The 14,409-nt window shown below is 36.5% G+C and overlaps 2 protein-coding genes across 2 annotated transcripts in view; one reads left to right on the top strand and one right to left on the bottom strand.

The window, feature by feature from the left end:
• CCDC146 (coiled-coil domain containing 146) overlaps positions 1-14,409 on the top strand; it is a 165,436-nt gene that overhangs the window by 35,155 nt on the left and 115,872 nt on the right. The window lies entirely within an intron of this gene.
• The window catches only part of FGL2 (fibrinogen-like 2), a 4,177-nt gene continuing 2,319 nt past the window's right edge, over positions 12,552-14,409 (bottom strand). Inside the window, exon 2 of the mRNA XM_012650345.1 lies at positions 12,552-13,427. Coding sequence (XP_012505799.1) covers positions 12,721-13,427 — 707 coding nt within the window. The 3' untranslated portion in view covers positions 12,552-12,720. The remainder of the gene's footprint in view (positions 13,428-14,409) is intronic.

Raw genomic sequence — 14,409 nt, 5'->3', positions numbered from 1 at the left:
TATTATAAGGTATTTAGGCCATTGCCAATCTTCTGCTATTACAGACAGTGATAGCGAATAACCTTATACACGCATCATTTCACACTGAAGCAATCATATTGAAAGGACAAATTCCTAATAATGGGATTGCTGGGTTAAGGGTTTGATCATTTAAAAAAATCTTTAATTGTGATAAAATATACTATAAATTTTTAAGCACACAATTTAGTAGTGTTAAGTATATCCACATTGTTGGGCAACTGATCTCTAGAACTTTTTCATATGTAAAACTGAAACTCTGTACCTGTTAAACAACTCCCATTTCCCCCTCCCCTTGATTCTACCTTCTATTTCTATGAATGTGATCACTCTAGATACACCTCCTATAAGTGGAATTGTACAGTATTTGTCTTTTCGTGACTGGCTTATTTCACTTAGCATAATGCCATCAAGGTTCATTCATGTTACAGCATGTGTCAGAATTTCTTTCCATTTTCAGACTGAATAACATTGTATGTTTATACCACATTTTGTTTACCTGTTCATCCATTGATGGACACTTGGTTTGCTTCCACCTCTTGTCTATATTCACCTCTCGTGAATAGTGCTGCTGTGAATGTGGGTATACAAATATTTCTTCAAGATCCTGCTTTCAAATTTTTTAGATATATACCCCAAAGTGGAATTGCTGGATGATGGGCTTGTGGATTTAAAATTTCTGTTTCTATTGCCAAGGTACTCTTTATAGAGTTTGTAACAATTTATGATTTCATCAACATTAATTTAATGTCTCATTACTCATATCAGAATTATATGCCATCTAACTTTTTGACCTTTGTCTCTCCGATAGGGGGAAAATGCTATTTCATTTTATAAACTTTATTTATCTTAAAATAAGCAGAATGGAGCTTTTTTTCATATGTTTAAGATATAGTTGAGGTATAGGAGGGCCAACAGATCAGGAGATGATGTCATCGAAATGATAGTTTATTACTCACAGTTCCAAGGGGAGGGGGCACACCATGCTGTAGGGGGGGAGGGTATCACATGGAAAAGTACCAGGGTTGATCAGGAGATGGAGGAAGAGGAAGGATTGTGGGTAAGAGCCTTTATTGTGGTTTCCAAAGTAAGGAACAGATGAGACAGGGTAAGCAGGCTTAGGATTGACTAGTTTGAATAATTTCAGGGGGCTCTGGGCAGAGGGGATGTCCCTAGTTGTCTGGTACCTGGCACTGCAGTGATTAGTGTAGGTGGGGGTATAGACTCTGGATTAGTCTGCTTTTGAAAAGTGTGTGGGGGTAGGATGGGGGGCCACTGATGAGGGAGGCCAGTGACTCAGGCATATTATATTATTGGGTTGTCCAGAACAAGGTGCGACCAGGCCATGCATGTAGGGCGATGTTAAAACATCAGCTCTGCAGAAGCTAGAAACATGATTAGTACAAAGACCCATTTGTACTTTCTTGTGAATTCTGTTCACATTCTTTTTTTCCATTTTTCTATTGGGTACTTTGTTTTGTTCTTAGAGATTCTTAGGAACTCTTTATACATCTAAAAAGTAGGTCTTTGTGCATAGTATGCAGTGCAAAAATTTTTTCTTAGTTTATTGGATCTCATCCGAGTTTGCTTATGGTGGTTTTTCCCCATGTGGAAACTTATTTTTTTATGTGTTTGAACTTATCGATCTTTTACAGCTTCAGGATTTTGTGTTGTACTTAAAAAGACCTTTGTTCTTCTGAGGTTATAAATTTGTTTCCTGTGTTTCTCCTAGTGCCTTGATGGTTTGAGTAATCATGTTTTAACCTTTGTTCCATCTGGTATATATATACATGTTGGTGTGAGGGGAAACAGAAAGGAGATAGCAGCAACAAGCTTGGAACCTAATGCCAAGTCCATTATCTTCTGAGGCAAAAGTTCTTTGGCTATTTGCAACCCCTACAAACCCAAGTGGAGTCAAATAGACACATCTGGGTGGCATCAGAAGTATGAAATAAGGGGACACAAGAATTATCTGACATCAAGCCTCAGGCTAAGAAGGTAGGAATTTTGCTGTGTTTAAAGGCCACAACTAAGAAGGGACAAGCTCAGAATATCTTAAATCTTGATGGCTTGGAAAGAAAAATTGCTATCAGTGCAGGGTTGGGGAGTGGTTCAGTAAAAGCTGTTCTTAGTTCTAGCTTTGTGTGTTCTGGCTGTGCAGTCTTCGAGTCATTTCAGTTCTCTGAGCCTCACTTTACAGTAATGATACATTTTTCAGCTCATGGTCCTTCAGGGCACCTCACTGCCTACCATGGTAGTTTCTCCCTCTTTTTCAATTGCTTTTTACACTTTTATTCTAGTGGAAATCTTACACAAAAACACTATGTATAAAAAACAGATTTGGATGTGGTGGGTATAGGGGTAAAAGATGCAGGTGAAGGCTCCCTGTTCTCTCCCCTTCACCCCTACATCAGCTCCCCTTCATCACTGCCAGCTCTGCCACCCCTGCCACCACCAGCCCCACGAGGCACCACTGGGGAAACCCCTGCTCTGTACAGATACTCTGTGAACTGAATAAACCTGAGCCTTCTCACTCCCACCTTAAGATCCATCCATCCCAGCACAGCCTAAAGGAAACGCAGATCCGCCTGCAGAAAGCCTTGGGAAGTAACGTGGCTATACTGAAGTCCCCTTTAGGAAATGGAGGCGACAGTTCCCCAGCACATCAAGCGGCAAAACTTCCCCAAAGTCCTCATCACAGCAGATGCCTCTCCTATATCCCTCTTATTCCTCTTTAAAATCTCCTCCGGAGACTTGCCTTCCCACCCTCGGGCTGGGTTTTCCTCTCTATCTCAGCCCACTTTCCCCTTGATATGTTTGGCCCTTTCATTATTTCATAAAGCGGTCTTCAGAGTCTTTCCAGGTTTCCTTCCCACCCCATATGCCACGTCACCTCACAGGCGCAAGCACAGAGCTCAGCAACTCATAGGTTGGGGGGGAGACTGTAGGTACTTAGGCTTGAATTTTTCCTTTACGGTAAGGATTACCACAGTCAAATCCCTCTACTGTCTCCACCGTTCTCTTCTCCCCGACTTTACTGTCCCTACCACAGAGCCCATGCTCCAGCCAAATTAGATATATTATTGTTTTCCTAACTAGCTCCTGCTTTCCACCCTGTGATGCCTTTACTCATCCTGCACCTCGGCCAGGAGTCTTCTCCCCGTTTCTGTGCTCCACAATTCTGTCTCTCAAGGACAGCTCAAATCCCATCTTTTTTCTTAAAGCATCTGACTTGCTGACAAAATGTGATCATTTCTGCTTCTGTCACCTGTCTACATCACACTTGCATTTACCTCATGTCACTTACTATTTTCTTTCCTGTTGTTTGAGCTCATCTATAGTAGCTTTAGGAACTTCAAGAGCAGGAAGCATATAGTATTAACCTTGATGCTTTTTGCAAACTCTTAGCTCACTGTCTTGCAGATAGCCACGCCAAGATTTTCAAAAGAGCAAATGCATCCAGTAATTAGCAAAGCCCTCCACTAAAATAAGCACACTCCTGAATCACTATTTTAAAAAGCAAATTTAAAAAGGAAAAATTTCTTTTGAGTTTCTGAATGCATTTCCCACATCAAATCAACCTAAGTTCTCAGTGATTTAAATATTTAAAGTTAGAACCATCATGCATCTATTCCAGCTTTATTTTGCCAGCTTAGCCCCCAAAGGATAAGCAATAGAGAGGCAATGATTTTCAAATGTTTTTTGAAAAATAAAAAATGCTTTTTTAAAGTGAAATTGAAGATGGAGCCTCAAGATACAAAATAAAAGCAGAACTACTCTAATCGAGCAGTGTTTCACACATCATGCATTCTCTTGGTTTCTTCCCCAGCCCCGCTTCCTTTGGCATTCCAAAAGTATGTCTGTAGAACTTTAGGGTTGCTGGGAACACAGTTTGAAAACCTCAACTCTAGCAGCTCAGTATGTTAAATACCAACCCTGCATCATCATGAAAGTGTTGATCTTTCCTGTCCAACTTTGATAATTATCCATGGTATCAGAGCCTTTCTAAATTTCTAACAGTTGGCTTGATCATGTGAAATAATTTTACTCAGTATAGGATAGAAATTAAAAAGTCACCATCACCAACACTATTCACGTGACACATTTTAAAAGAATTATTTTTATCTAACAAATGAAAATGAGAACTTTGAAGTTTACATAAGTCTTCAGCTTCCAAAGAACTTACAAAGTGCTTTGTAACATAAGCAGAATATGCTCATCAGTGAATTCTGCCATGTAACCATGGGAGTAAAATAATGTTTGGAGAGCGTAGAAAATTGTTTGCCTTTTCTGTCAGAGTTGTTATAAATTTGACTTAGCTGAAGGAAGAAAATAATTTTTAACCACTGGGTTAAGTAGGGACATTAACACACTTGAAAATATATTAATTTTTGAAATATCTCCTGTCAACAAAATATTATATAATTGTTTTGATAAGATACAAAAAGAGATGTTTACATTAAACTGAGATATAATTGGAATCGTTTTCCACTTTCTAGATTCACACAGAATGTTAGAGGAAGGTGATACTACCAATAATGTCAGGGAAGCTGAAAATGGAAAATTGTCTATGAATAATGAGCAATTTGTGGATAACAGAGGCTTTTTTTTTTCCCCCAAGGAAGACTTTTAGTGAGTGTAAAGCATTGTCTCCTCACTGCAGCATTAATCACAGCAAACAGAGCATTGGAAATGCTCCTAGGAAAGTGTGCAGAAAATGGTTGGCACTCAGCAAGTGACAGCTGCTTAGCATTATTAGTATGTGGAAGCAAGAATCTCCAAACAAAAATTAAAATAGGTTACTTGGAGTCACTGAAAAAAAATTATATTACCATTACTGAATGGGAAATTAAGTGAATAATTTTGTGGACCCTTCTTTGATAAACTTTTAAATATAAACACAAATTGCTTGTCTCTTGTAGAAAATGAGAAAGCCAATTTCCAGAGATAAAAACTGAACAGATCGTATATGTTCCCAAATATGTTGCACTTTGTATAAGGCCTTTTGTAATCAGAGAGGCAATTCATCATAAACAGTATCGTTCTCCTTAATTACTCAGAGAAAATCTTGTATGCTAGAAATGAAACTCAGATTTTGAGAATTTAGAAAGCTATTATTTTAAAAAATCTTATTCAAAATACTATGGTAGGTGTATAGCACCATGCTATCTATGCACATAGTAGGCAAAAGGATAAAATATTTATTGGGTTCAAATATTTAATAGTAATATCAGTTATTTTGAGGAGCTAAGAAAAAAAGGCATGCATGTTTATTTTAAAATGTGATTATTTCCTTTCACAAGGAAAGTATAGAGTATATATTCTCATAGGTATAGTGTAGATTTCCTTCTGAAATGGCTAATAAAATAATATAGATCTCTTTGAGAGACCATACTGTCTGAGATGCAGACCACCAGTTAGTTAGATCATGGTTTTAGTTTTGGTTTAGCCCTGGGACTTTATGTGAGCAAAAGTGCAGAGGCAGAATTGAATATGGGCACAGGAACAGCAGGCTGCTGACTTGGCAGAGGGATTGTAGAAAGAGCAAAGTCTGGACAGGTTAAAGGGCAGTCATGCTTTGGGATTGTCGAGGAGGAGAGAGGCAGTAAAGAAGAAATAGTTCAAGGAATAACAGCAGCATTAATAGCACAGAATTTGTTGTGGGGGTTTAAACTAAAGTTCAATTTTACAGCAAGGTATCATATGTAACATTGCTTAAAATTAGCTAGCTATTGGCCCACGGTGATTTTTGTTGTACTGACTTTTGACTACATGTAAGACCTGCATATCTATTTTGATGGGCAGACTTCCTTGTATTATAGCATATGTTACAAAAACATGTATAAGCATGCATGTACATCATATAAGCACATATCCTGTGTGTGTTTGTAAAGGAAATCTCATATGTCATTTCTACCTGAAGCTGGACCTGACATTTAATGAAAATTGCCAGTCAGATTCATTGATAGCCATTCCAGTGTTAACACTTCGGAAGCTATTAGAAATACAAGATTTAGGTTGCCCCTAACTTGGATAATTTCTTGAAAACATTTGTGAAAGAAACAAGTTTTAAGATCATTAATGTCTCTAAAGAGAAAGGGAGCAAAATTAATCTCTAACTAAAGGTTTATTATAATGATAGCAAAGTAGTACCCTTGGTTTTAAATGACCATAAATGATTCCTCAAACTTGGGCAGTACACTGTTGACAAATGAGAAAGGTTTTGGTCTGTAGCCCAGTTCATTTCTTTTGCTATATGCATATGAGTATATACATACGTACCCAGGTGCGCACACACACACACTAACTGCATCCCAACACCCCAACCTCACGGTATCTCCTGAAAGATGCAATATCTAAGGCTTCAATAGGTCATTTCCTCCTTTTACCTCTGTGAAGTGGCTTCCTAAGTCAAGAACAATATTTTGCAGAATGCCATCATATAATACCACAATGGCTTTTTAAGACATCCAGTAACTCAACAAAGTACTGCTGCTGGCAGAAATAAGGAAAAGGAAATCCAAATCTAAAATAATCTTAGAATGAGTATCTATTCCAGGTGGAATAAAACTCTGCCTTCTCCATAAAGAAGCATCCCTGGGTCCTCTCAAACGACATGGTTATGAAGTGGGATGCACCTGTGCTGGTTCCTCATTTCCAGCCTCTACAAGGTCACCTTGTCCCAGGGCCACGTCTGTAAAAGTTTTTGCTCCATATACACTTGTTTACTAGGTTATCTCATCTAGTCCCATGGGTTCATTACCATCTGTATTCTAGCAATTCTCAAATGCCTTTCTGAACCCTCAATGTCTTTCCTGAACTTCAGACATTATGCCTATGTCCACTTGGATGTCTTATAGGTATTTGAACTTAGAATGTTCAAAACTCTGATTCCAGCCCCCCACCCCACCCCACCCCACCCCATCCCACTGACTTTCCAGAAAGGCGCCCCCTGCAGATGTCCCCATTTCTGTTATTGGTAGCTCCATCCTTCAAAGTCACTCAGGCTAAAAATCTTGTGGTTTTCTGTGACACTTCTCATTGTTTTTACTATTTACTCCTGACTGGCCTTTAATCAGCAAATTTTGTCACTTCTGCCTTCAAAATAGATGCACTTCACTGCAGCCTTTCATCATGTTTTCGTCATCTCTCACCAAGATTATTGCAAATACTATCAAACTGGCATCCTTGCTTCAATCCTTGTCTCCTTACGGTCTCTTCTCCACTCAGAAACAAGAGTTATCCCTTTAAAACTGAATGAGATCATGTGCTGCCTCTGCTCAAAACCCTCAGGGCTCTTATCTACTCGGAGTAAAAGGCAAAATCCTTACCATGGTTTACAAGGCCTAGATGATCTGGCACCCCACACCTCGTCCATCCCCCACTCCCAGGCTCTCTCTGATCTCCTATACCTCGCCACCGCAGACGCTCTGCTTTTTACCCATGGGCCTCTTTGCTGACCCTCAAACATGCCATCCACTTTCCCGACTCTGGGCTTCTGCATCTGATGCTCCCTTTGCTTGGAACATGCTCGTCCTGGATATCTGCCTGGCTTGAGCTCTCATTTCTTTAGGTCTCTGTTCATATGCCACCTCCACAAAGAGGCTTCTCCTGACTGCTCTGTATGAAATAGCACCCACTCCTCTAGCACTTCCTTATCCTACTTAATTATCCATGGTATTTTTCATATTTATTTATTTGCCTCTTCTGGTAAAATGTAAACTCCATGAGTATAGGATTTTTGTCTATGGTGGTCACTGCTATATCTCCAGTCTCCTAGAAGACTGACTGGCACATGGTTTACACTCAATAAATACTTTTTGAATGGCTTAAATAAATACTTTTTGAATTTACCCCAGCATTTCTATCTCCATAAGTCTTTGAATTCTAAGACATCTCTGGCTTCTCAACTTCAGTGAGCATGAGTGGCTATAGAATCTAGGTTTTTGTTAACTAAGCAAGCAAACTATTAGAACCAAACACGTCTGCTCAAGCTAGCCTATTAAATTCATAATTTCTGGTAAATATGTTTATATCAATAAATTCAGTCATATCTAAAATTGTTTCTTCTTCCTTGGTCAGGCAACTTCAATCTGTCTCTACGTGTCTTCCCCAGCCTTCTGCTAATATAAATTAGCAAAGGCTCCTCCTCCAGTTTGACTTTATAATCCATACCAGGGCTTGCCCTCATTACAGATCTGTAGATGCTGGTGAGCGGGATGAAAGAGCCTAAGGGAGAATTAGGAGTGGTCCCTCAGGAATGAAAGCAACAGTGTCTTCCAGCAAGAGAAGAGCCCTTTCAAACACTGGGAGACGAACAACTTCAAGGAGCAAGGGAGGCTCCATTTGGAAATTCAGGGTACTTGGAGTTTTCCAAGTACTCTCATTTCTCCTCATTTCCTCTCTCCAATCAATAAACAAAGGAAACCTGGCAAGGCTGTGATTTAGTAGACGCTGCAATTTGGCAACACACAGAATGAAATGAGAGTTTGGAACCAGCCACCTCGGCTCTCTGGGGAGAGGGAGGAGATTGAAATTGAAGGTAGTTTGCAAAGGGATCTTTAGTCTAATCTATAATTTTTTTAAAAAATTAAAGGATTCATGGATTTTATATTAAAATTAATTTCAAAATTACAATATAGTGTAAGTAGTATGAAAAATATTCCTTTTTTCTTTAGGAACTCGGGTGGAACAATCACTGTTTAGCTTAATACAGCCATATGCCTCTGTATGCTGTATGATGTAGGAACTTAACTCTTGTTTATATCAATTAGCCTACAGTAAAATTGGTTTTGTTATATAGTATATTATTTCACTTAAAGTTGCAGTTTCCAAGAACCTATTGACAATATTAAGTGAGGACTTACTGTATCTGATCCCATCTTGCCATAGTCTCATCTGGTATCAATCACGTCTTATTTGTGTTCACAATTGCTCAAATCCTAGATTTGGTACCTCCTACTCCTTTCCCAATTATACTTCTGGCTTCTTTAGACTACAGCTCTTCCTCTATGGCAACGTATTAACTGCTTGGAGTAATAACACTCTTGTCTCAAATTCCCTTTACTCCTATTCAGACAGATTGATTTCAGGGTAGAACCTAGACAATTATTGAATAATGTAATGTATAATAAGGAATATACAGAATGGTATAGGATCAAAGAAGAGAGGTGCCAAACATCACCTCATATCATCAGGGAAGTCTGCCTAGAAGAGATAACAGCAGGAGGGAATGGGGAGGAAGATTTTAAATACATATGTATGTTCTAGGTGCTTTACAAATGTTACCTCATTTAATCCTCTAAATAACTCCGTCAGGCAGATTCTATTATTTTCCCTATCTTATAACTGAAGGAACCAAAGAGCATTAAGATGAATGACTTGCCCATCATACAGCTTGCAAATAATGGAGCTGAAATTCAAACCTAGGAAATTTGGTCCCCGAGTCTCTGTTCTTTATCATAGGTGATAAAATAAGACCCAGTGGGAGTCAAGGATGGCATCTATCTGGACCAAGGGAACAGTATTTGCAAAGTAGTGAAGCTGTGAGAAGACATGGTTGATTTGAGCATAACCATGCATTTGGAATGGCAGGAGTGTGAGTAATGGAAGAAATCAGTTCATGGACGGGTGGGTTATTTGATGCATTTTATCTTATAGGAAATAGGAGTAGTTGAAAGTCTTAAGCAGGACAATAAAATGATCAAAATTGTATTTTTGAATAATCTTTCTGCAAGTGATATGAAAGATGGACAGGAATAAGCTATATTAGAAAGCATTTGTATTATCCTAAGGAGATGACGAAGGCTAACCAGAGCAGCAACGATAATGATGGAAAAAGAGGAAATGGAGTTGAATGCCACAAAATGAAACTGAAACTTTTGTATTTTAGATGTTTCAACAGTATTTTAGAGGGAAATAAGACCATAGTGTTCCTATATTTGCTTCTATCTTCCGGTTAATGAAACAGTATTCATTAAAGTCTTCAAAGAGTCGAGGATATTGTCTAGATTAAGTAAATGTTGTACAACTCTTCAGATAAGAGTAAATACATAAATATCTTACAATAATATTTAATGTTTCCACATTGAAGAGTAAAAAGATATGAAGACTAAACCTTTTATTTTACAAAATTTTAAAGACATGAAATATAAACCTAATTATATGTAAAAGAAAATCATTTTAAACAAGAGTTTATTGTGATGATATTACCTATCACTTTTACCTTGAAAACCTTTTCTTGGGTAGCTATTCTAAAATAAGAACCAGCAAATTTTGTTGCTCAGATACTTCTTATGTTTTGTATATTTAAGCTCTTTATTTATTGGACAGATGTATCATTAATCCATTTGGAATATTACTACTTATAAGTAAAATTTGATTTTTTTTTCAGTTATAGGTAAATCAGCTCCACCTGGAATTTTTAAAGATCCAGTTTCAGTAAATATTTTCAAAGAATGATGATATTTAGAAATAAAGTATTAATTAAAAAACAAATATTAACTATCAAATGGAACCAAGACAAGACTCTAAGCATTATGTTTGTAAATAGTCAATCCACATTTATTAATATTAGCAATGTATTAATGAATAGTTATGTAAAAGGCAAAAGACTCTCTCAGATACAATCTATTTCCATCAACATGTTAAAGATTGTATCAAAGTCTAGAATATATTTTATAATGAATGACATGAAATGATTTTGAAAAGGAACTTCTATGTTATAGAATTTATTAGAAAAGTGACATAAAAGTATAATGGAAAATAAAATTTTGATCCTTTGAATAAGGAAAGGATCCCTCCCTATCTGGAAAGACAGAACAACAAGCTTTTGAATATTTACATGGATTAATGAATTATTTGCCAAATTCTCCTGAAATGATACCTAATTCCCATTAAATCAATGGACACTCTGTATATGAGCATATATTTTTTAGAACTGTATTTTGTGAAAAGTCCATTTTTGATCACAGAATTTACTTATACATATATTAATAATTAATATACTAAATGAAAATGCCCTTATCTGAAACAAATACATTGTATAATATCAAATTTTTTTAGTCTTTTTTTAAAAAGAAAAAAAAAAAGAAAATCAGTTACATCATTTACATTTGGTATCCCACTTAGTAGATACACAGTCTTTGAAATCTATAATATTTTACATTTTGGTCATTTAATTTTATTTGCATTTCTCTTTAACATTTTAATAGTATTCATAATAACTTAATTTTCATGTTTACCTGAAAACCTGTTATATATTGTTAAAGGAATATCTTCTTTTTGATTAACACTTTCTATTAGGGATTAATATTTGAAAAATTAATTTGTTACCTGAAGCAACTGTCCTTCTTAATCACTTTCAAATAATGAAGAAAGATGCATCTTTGTAAATATATTTTAAACCTGGTTAGTGTATTAGAAACAGACACCAGAAATTAAAGATCAAATTTATTGCTATGACTCACAGTATAGTGAGTTACTTCAAATTTTACACTAGAGTGTTTTTAAAATGTGCAGAATACTGCTGTTCTCTCAGAAATGATCCCTTTTTATAATAATGAAATTAAAAATTTTTTAATAATTTTTTAATATGATACTAAGTATCCCAGAATTAATGAATTATAAAAGCTACAGATACTTTGGTTAAAAAAATAAATACCCATCTTTGATTTCTGATAGTAAAATAGTCAATCCATCAGTTAGGGTTGCAGCATATAATATTTTAACTATTCTGTGTGTTTCAAAATTCGTATGTTTTTAATAAATACATTTATCTGTCCTAGAAAACTTAGCTTTCTATGAAGTAAACCACTTAATGATATTATTGCTTTGGATATAAAATTGGCCTTCAGAGTATTATAGCCTATAAATAAATGAATTCCCCACCCACACCTACCCCCCAAAAGAAAGCCTACCAGTAGTCTAGCACAGTAGTGAACAATTTTAAATTAACAACTGTTATTCATACAAGCAGAGGAAGATAATTTTCATGTTAAAGCAGTTTTCAACATCAAACATCTGAATTATAAACTATGAATGAATTACCTTTAAACCATGGTCTTTAAGGTTACACTATTTCCTAAATGCTTTTAGGGGTGACATTAAGCTACCACATTTTAAAATATTTTAAATGACAAATATTTTACATTTCATGAATAATACATGAACAGCTTTAATTCTGCATATTATTTCCCTTAATCTGGGAACTAAAATGCTATTATAGGGTCTTCCTGACCCAAAGTAAATGCCATAAATTGAGTCAGTTTATCTCAGAATGAAGATTATCCAAATAATTGTAGCTTGAAAAGATGTAGCTTACGTCACAGCCAAAGTTCAGATTATTTGTGTAGAATCTAGCCTGCTGAATAAACACTATTTTTAATTGTAGCAGGTAATACAAGTAATAGAAAAGTTTTCAATTAATAGAAATGAAAAGAATTATAAATCTAATGTATAATTCTCAACATTCCCAGTTGCTTGCAAGTTTTCATTGGATAACAGCATAATGGCAAGAAAGGACTCCTTTAAAATGCATTATTTTTTGGCTTTATTTCAAATGCTGTGTAGCATAAGAACCTACTACTCAGAGATAATTTTTTAGCCGTGGAAAAAGAATACAAACAATGCCTATTCTAAACTGCTTAAAGAATTGATTGCCCTATTAGATGATGAATACCTGGAGGAATGATCGCTAGCAATTTATGGCTTAAAGTGCTTGGGTCTAATCATCATTTTGGCCTCTTTGAAGGAGGACTTATAGCCACCAGGGTGTGCCTCACTGATACCAGGCCAGGTGCCCCAGAAAATCCCATCGCGGACACCTCTGTATTTTTGGTGGTAATATTTGCCATTTAAATTTGCAGAAAGACAGGCATCAAACCACCAGCCTGAACTATAGTAGAGCCCACAGTTCCCGGAAGGATATCGATCATTGTCTTTATCTGGGGTGGTGAAAAACTTGAGATCATGGTTGTAATGTTTATTGAAACGTAAGCCATCTCCAGCTGTGCCATTATAGTTACCAACGTGTAAACGGTATTTCAGAAACTCGTTAGCCACATAAAACTGATCATACAAGGCATATAGTTTGACACCATTAAAGTCTTCAAGATCTATTCTCAGAATCATTTCCTTACTCTTGGTCAGAAGATGAATTTTATCATTGCCCAGCCAAAATTCTCTTCTGAGGTTTCCAAAGCCTGCTTTGTAGTCTCGCCACATTCTGGTGAAGTTGGTGCTTCCGTCGAGACGCGCCTGCAGCACGGTCCAGCCTCCCCCCATGGTCTCCATGTCACAGTAAACCTCAAAGCTACTGTTTTTGGGATCAGGCATTACTCTGTAGGTCTCACTGCTTCTTTTGCCTATTGCGTAGTAGTCAGAACAATCTTTATATATTAGATGTTGAACTGAAGGGGGAAGAAAAGGAAGGCATTGGATTTTGTTAATAAAAACTACACATCCGAAGAATTCTTGATACGTACAAAAGCAGCTTGGTAATTCAATCAATGACAGTAATGAAACTGTCCTCTGCTGAACTTACTTGAATCTGTTTAGCAAATGCTTGTGAAGGCCTCAGAACAAGAATCTGCTATTATAAAGTAGAAAGGGCCCTCTAATACACTCTTGGTTGGTACTAACAGTGACAACATTAACAACAAACAACAATAAGAAAAAAATAAGTAAAAATAATAGTTTTAGTAAGTTAGTATATTTAGTGAGGGTTACCTATATGCTGTAGTCTAGGCACTCTGCCAAAAATTGGATAACATTTTCACATTTAATGCGCACATCAGCCTTATGATGTAGGTATTCATACCAGTCTGCAGGTGAGAATATTTAGGCTTAAAGAGGATCAGTGGCTTGCCCAAGTTCACACAAGCATTGAGTTGCAGAGCCAGGACATGAACTCAGATCTGGCTGGCAGCAAAGCTTATTCTCGTCAACATTGTATTCCTCGATCCTAAAATTCAGATGATACCAACTGTCCTAGAATTGCATTCCATGCATACAGAGGAGGCACAGGCTTCTATTTCCTTTCACCTAAAGGGGCTGATAGCCTCTGCTGTCAGAAAGTTTGACAGGATATGTTCCAAATGATACATTAAAATTCTAATGTGCAGCATTGATTATAAATTCACATTTACTTGACAACTATATAAAGAAGCTCAAGTGAAATCTTTCTTCAATAATATATCAATATTCTTACTCTGAATTTAATTATCCAGGAAAGTATCTAGTCACTATTTCACATGTTTGGTTTCTAGAAAGAAATGACAGGTGATTATTATGTTCAGGATAAATGTAATAATCAGTTAACAGAGTTCTATAGGAATCAAAGGCAGGTATTTACTGCCAGATAATTTTTATAAAAATTTTTGACAGGCCGGG

The sequence above is a fragment of the Propithecus coquereli genome, unplaced genomic scaffold, assembly GCF_000956105.1.
Source record: "Propithecus coquereli isolate 6110/MARCELLA unplaced genomic scaffold, Pcoq_1.0 Scaffold32, whole genome shotgun sequence".
Lineage (NCBI taxonomy): Eukaryota > Metazoa > Chordata > Mammalia > Primates > Indriidae > Propithecus > Propithecus coquereli.
This window is presented reverse-complemented; position numbering and strand designations above follow the sequence as displayed.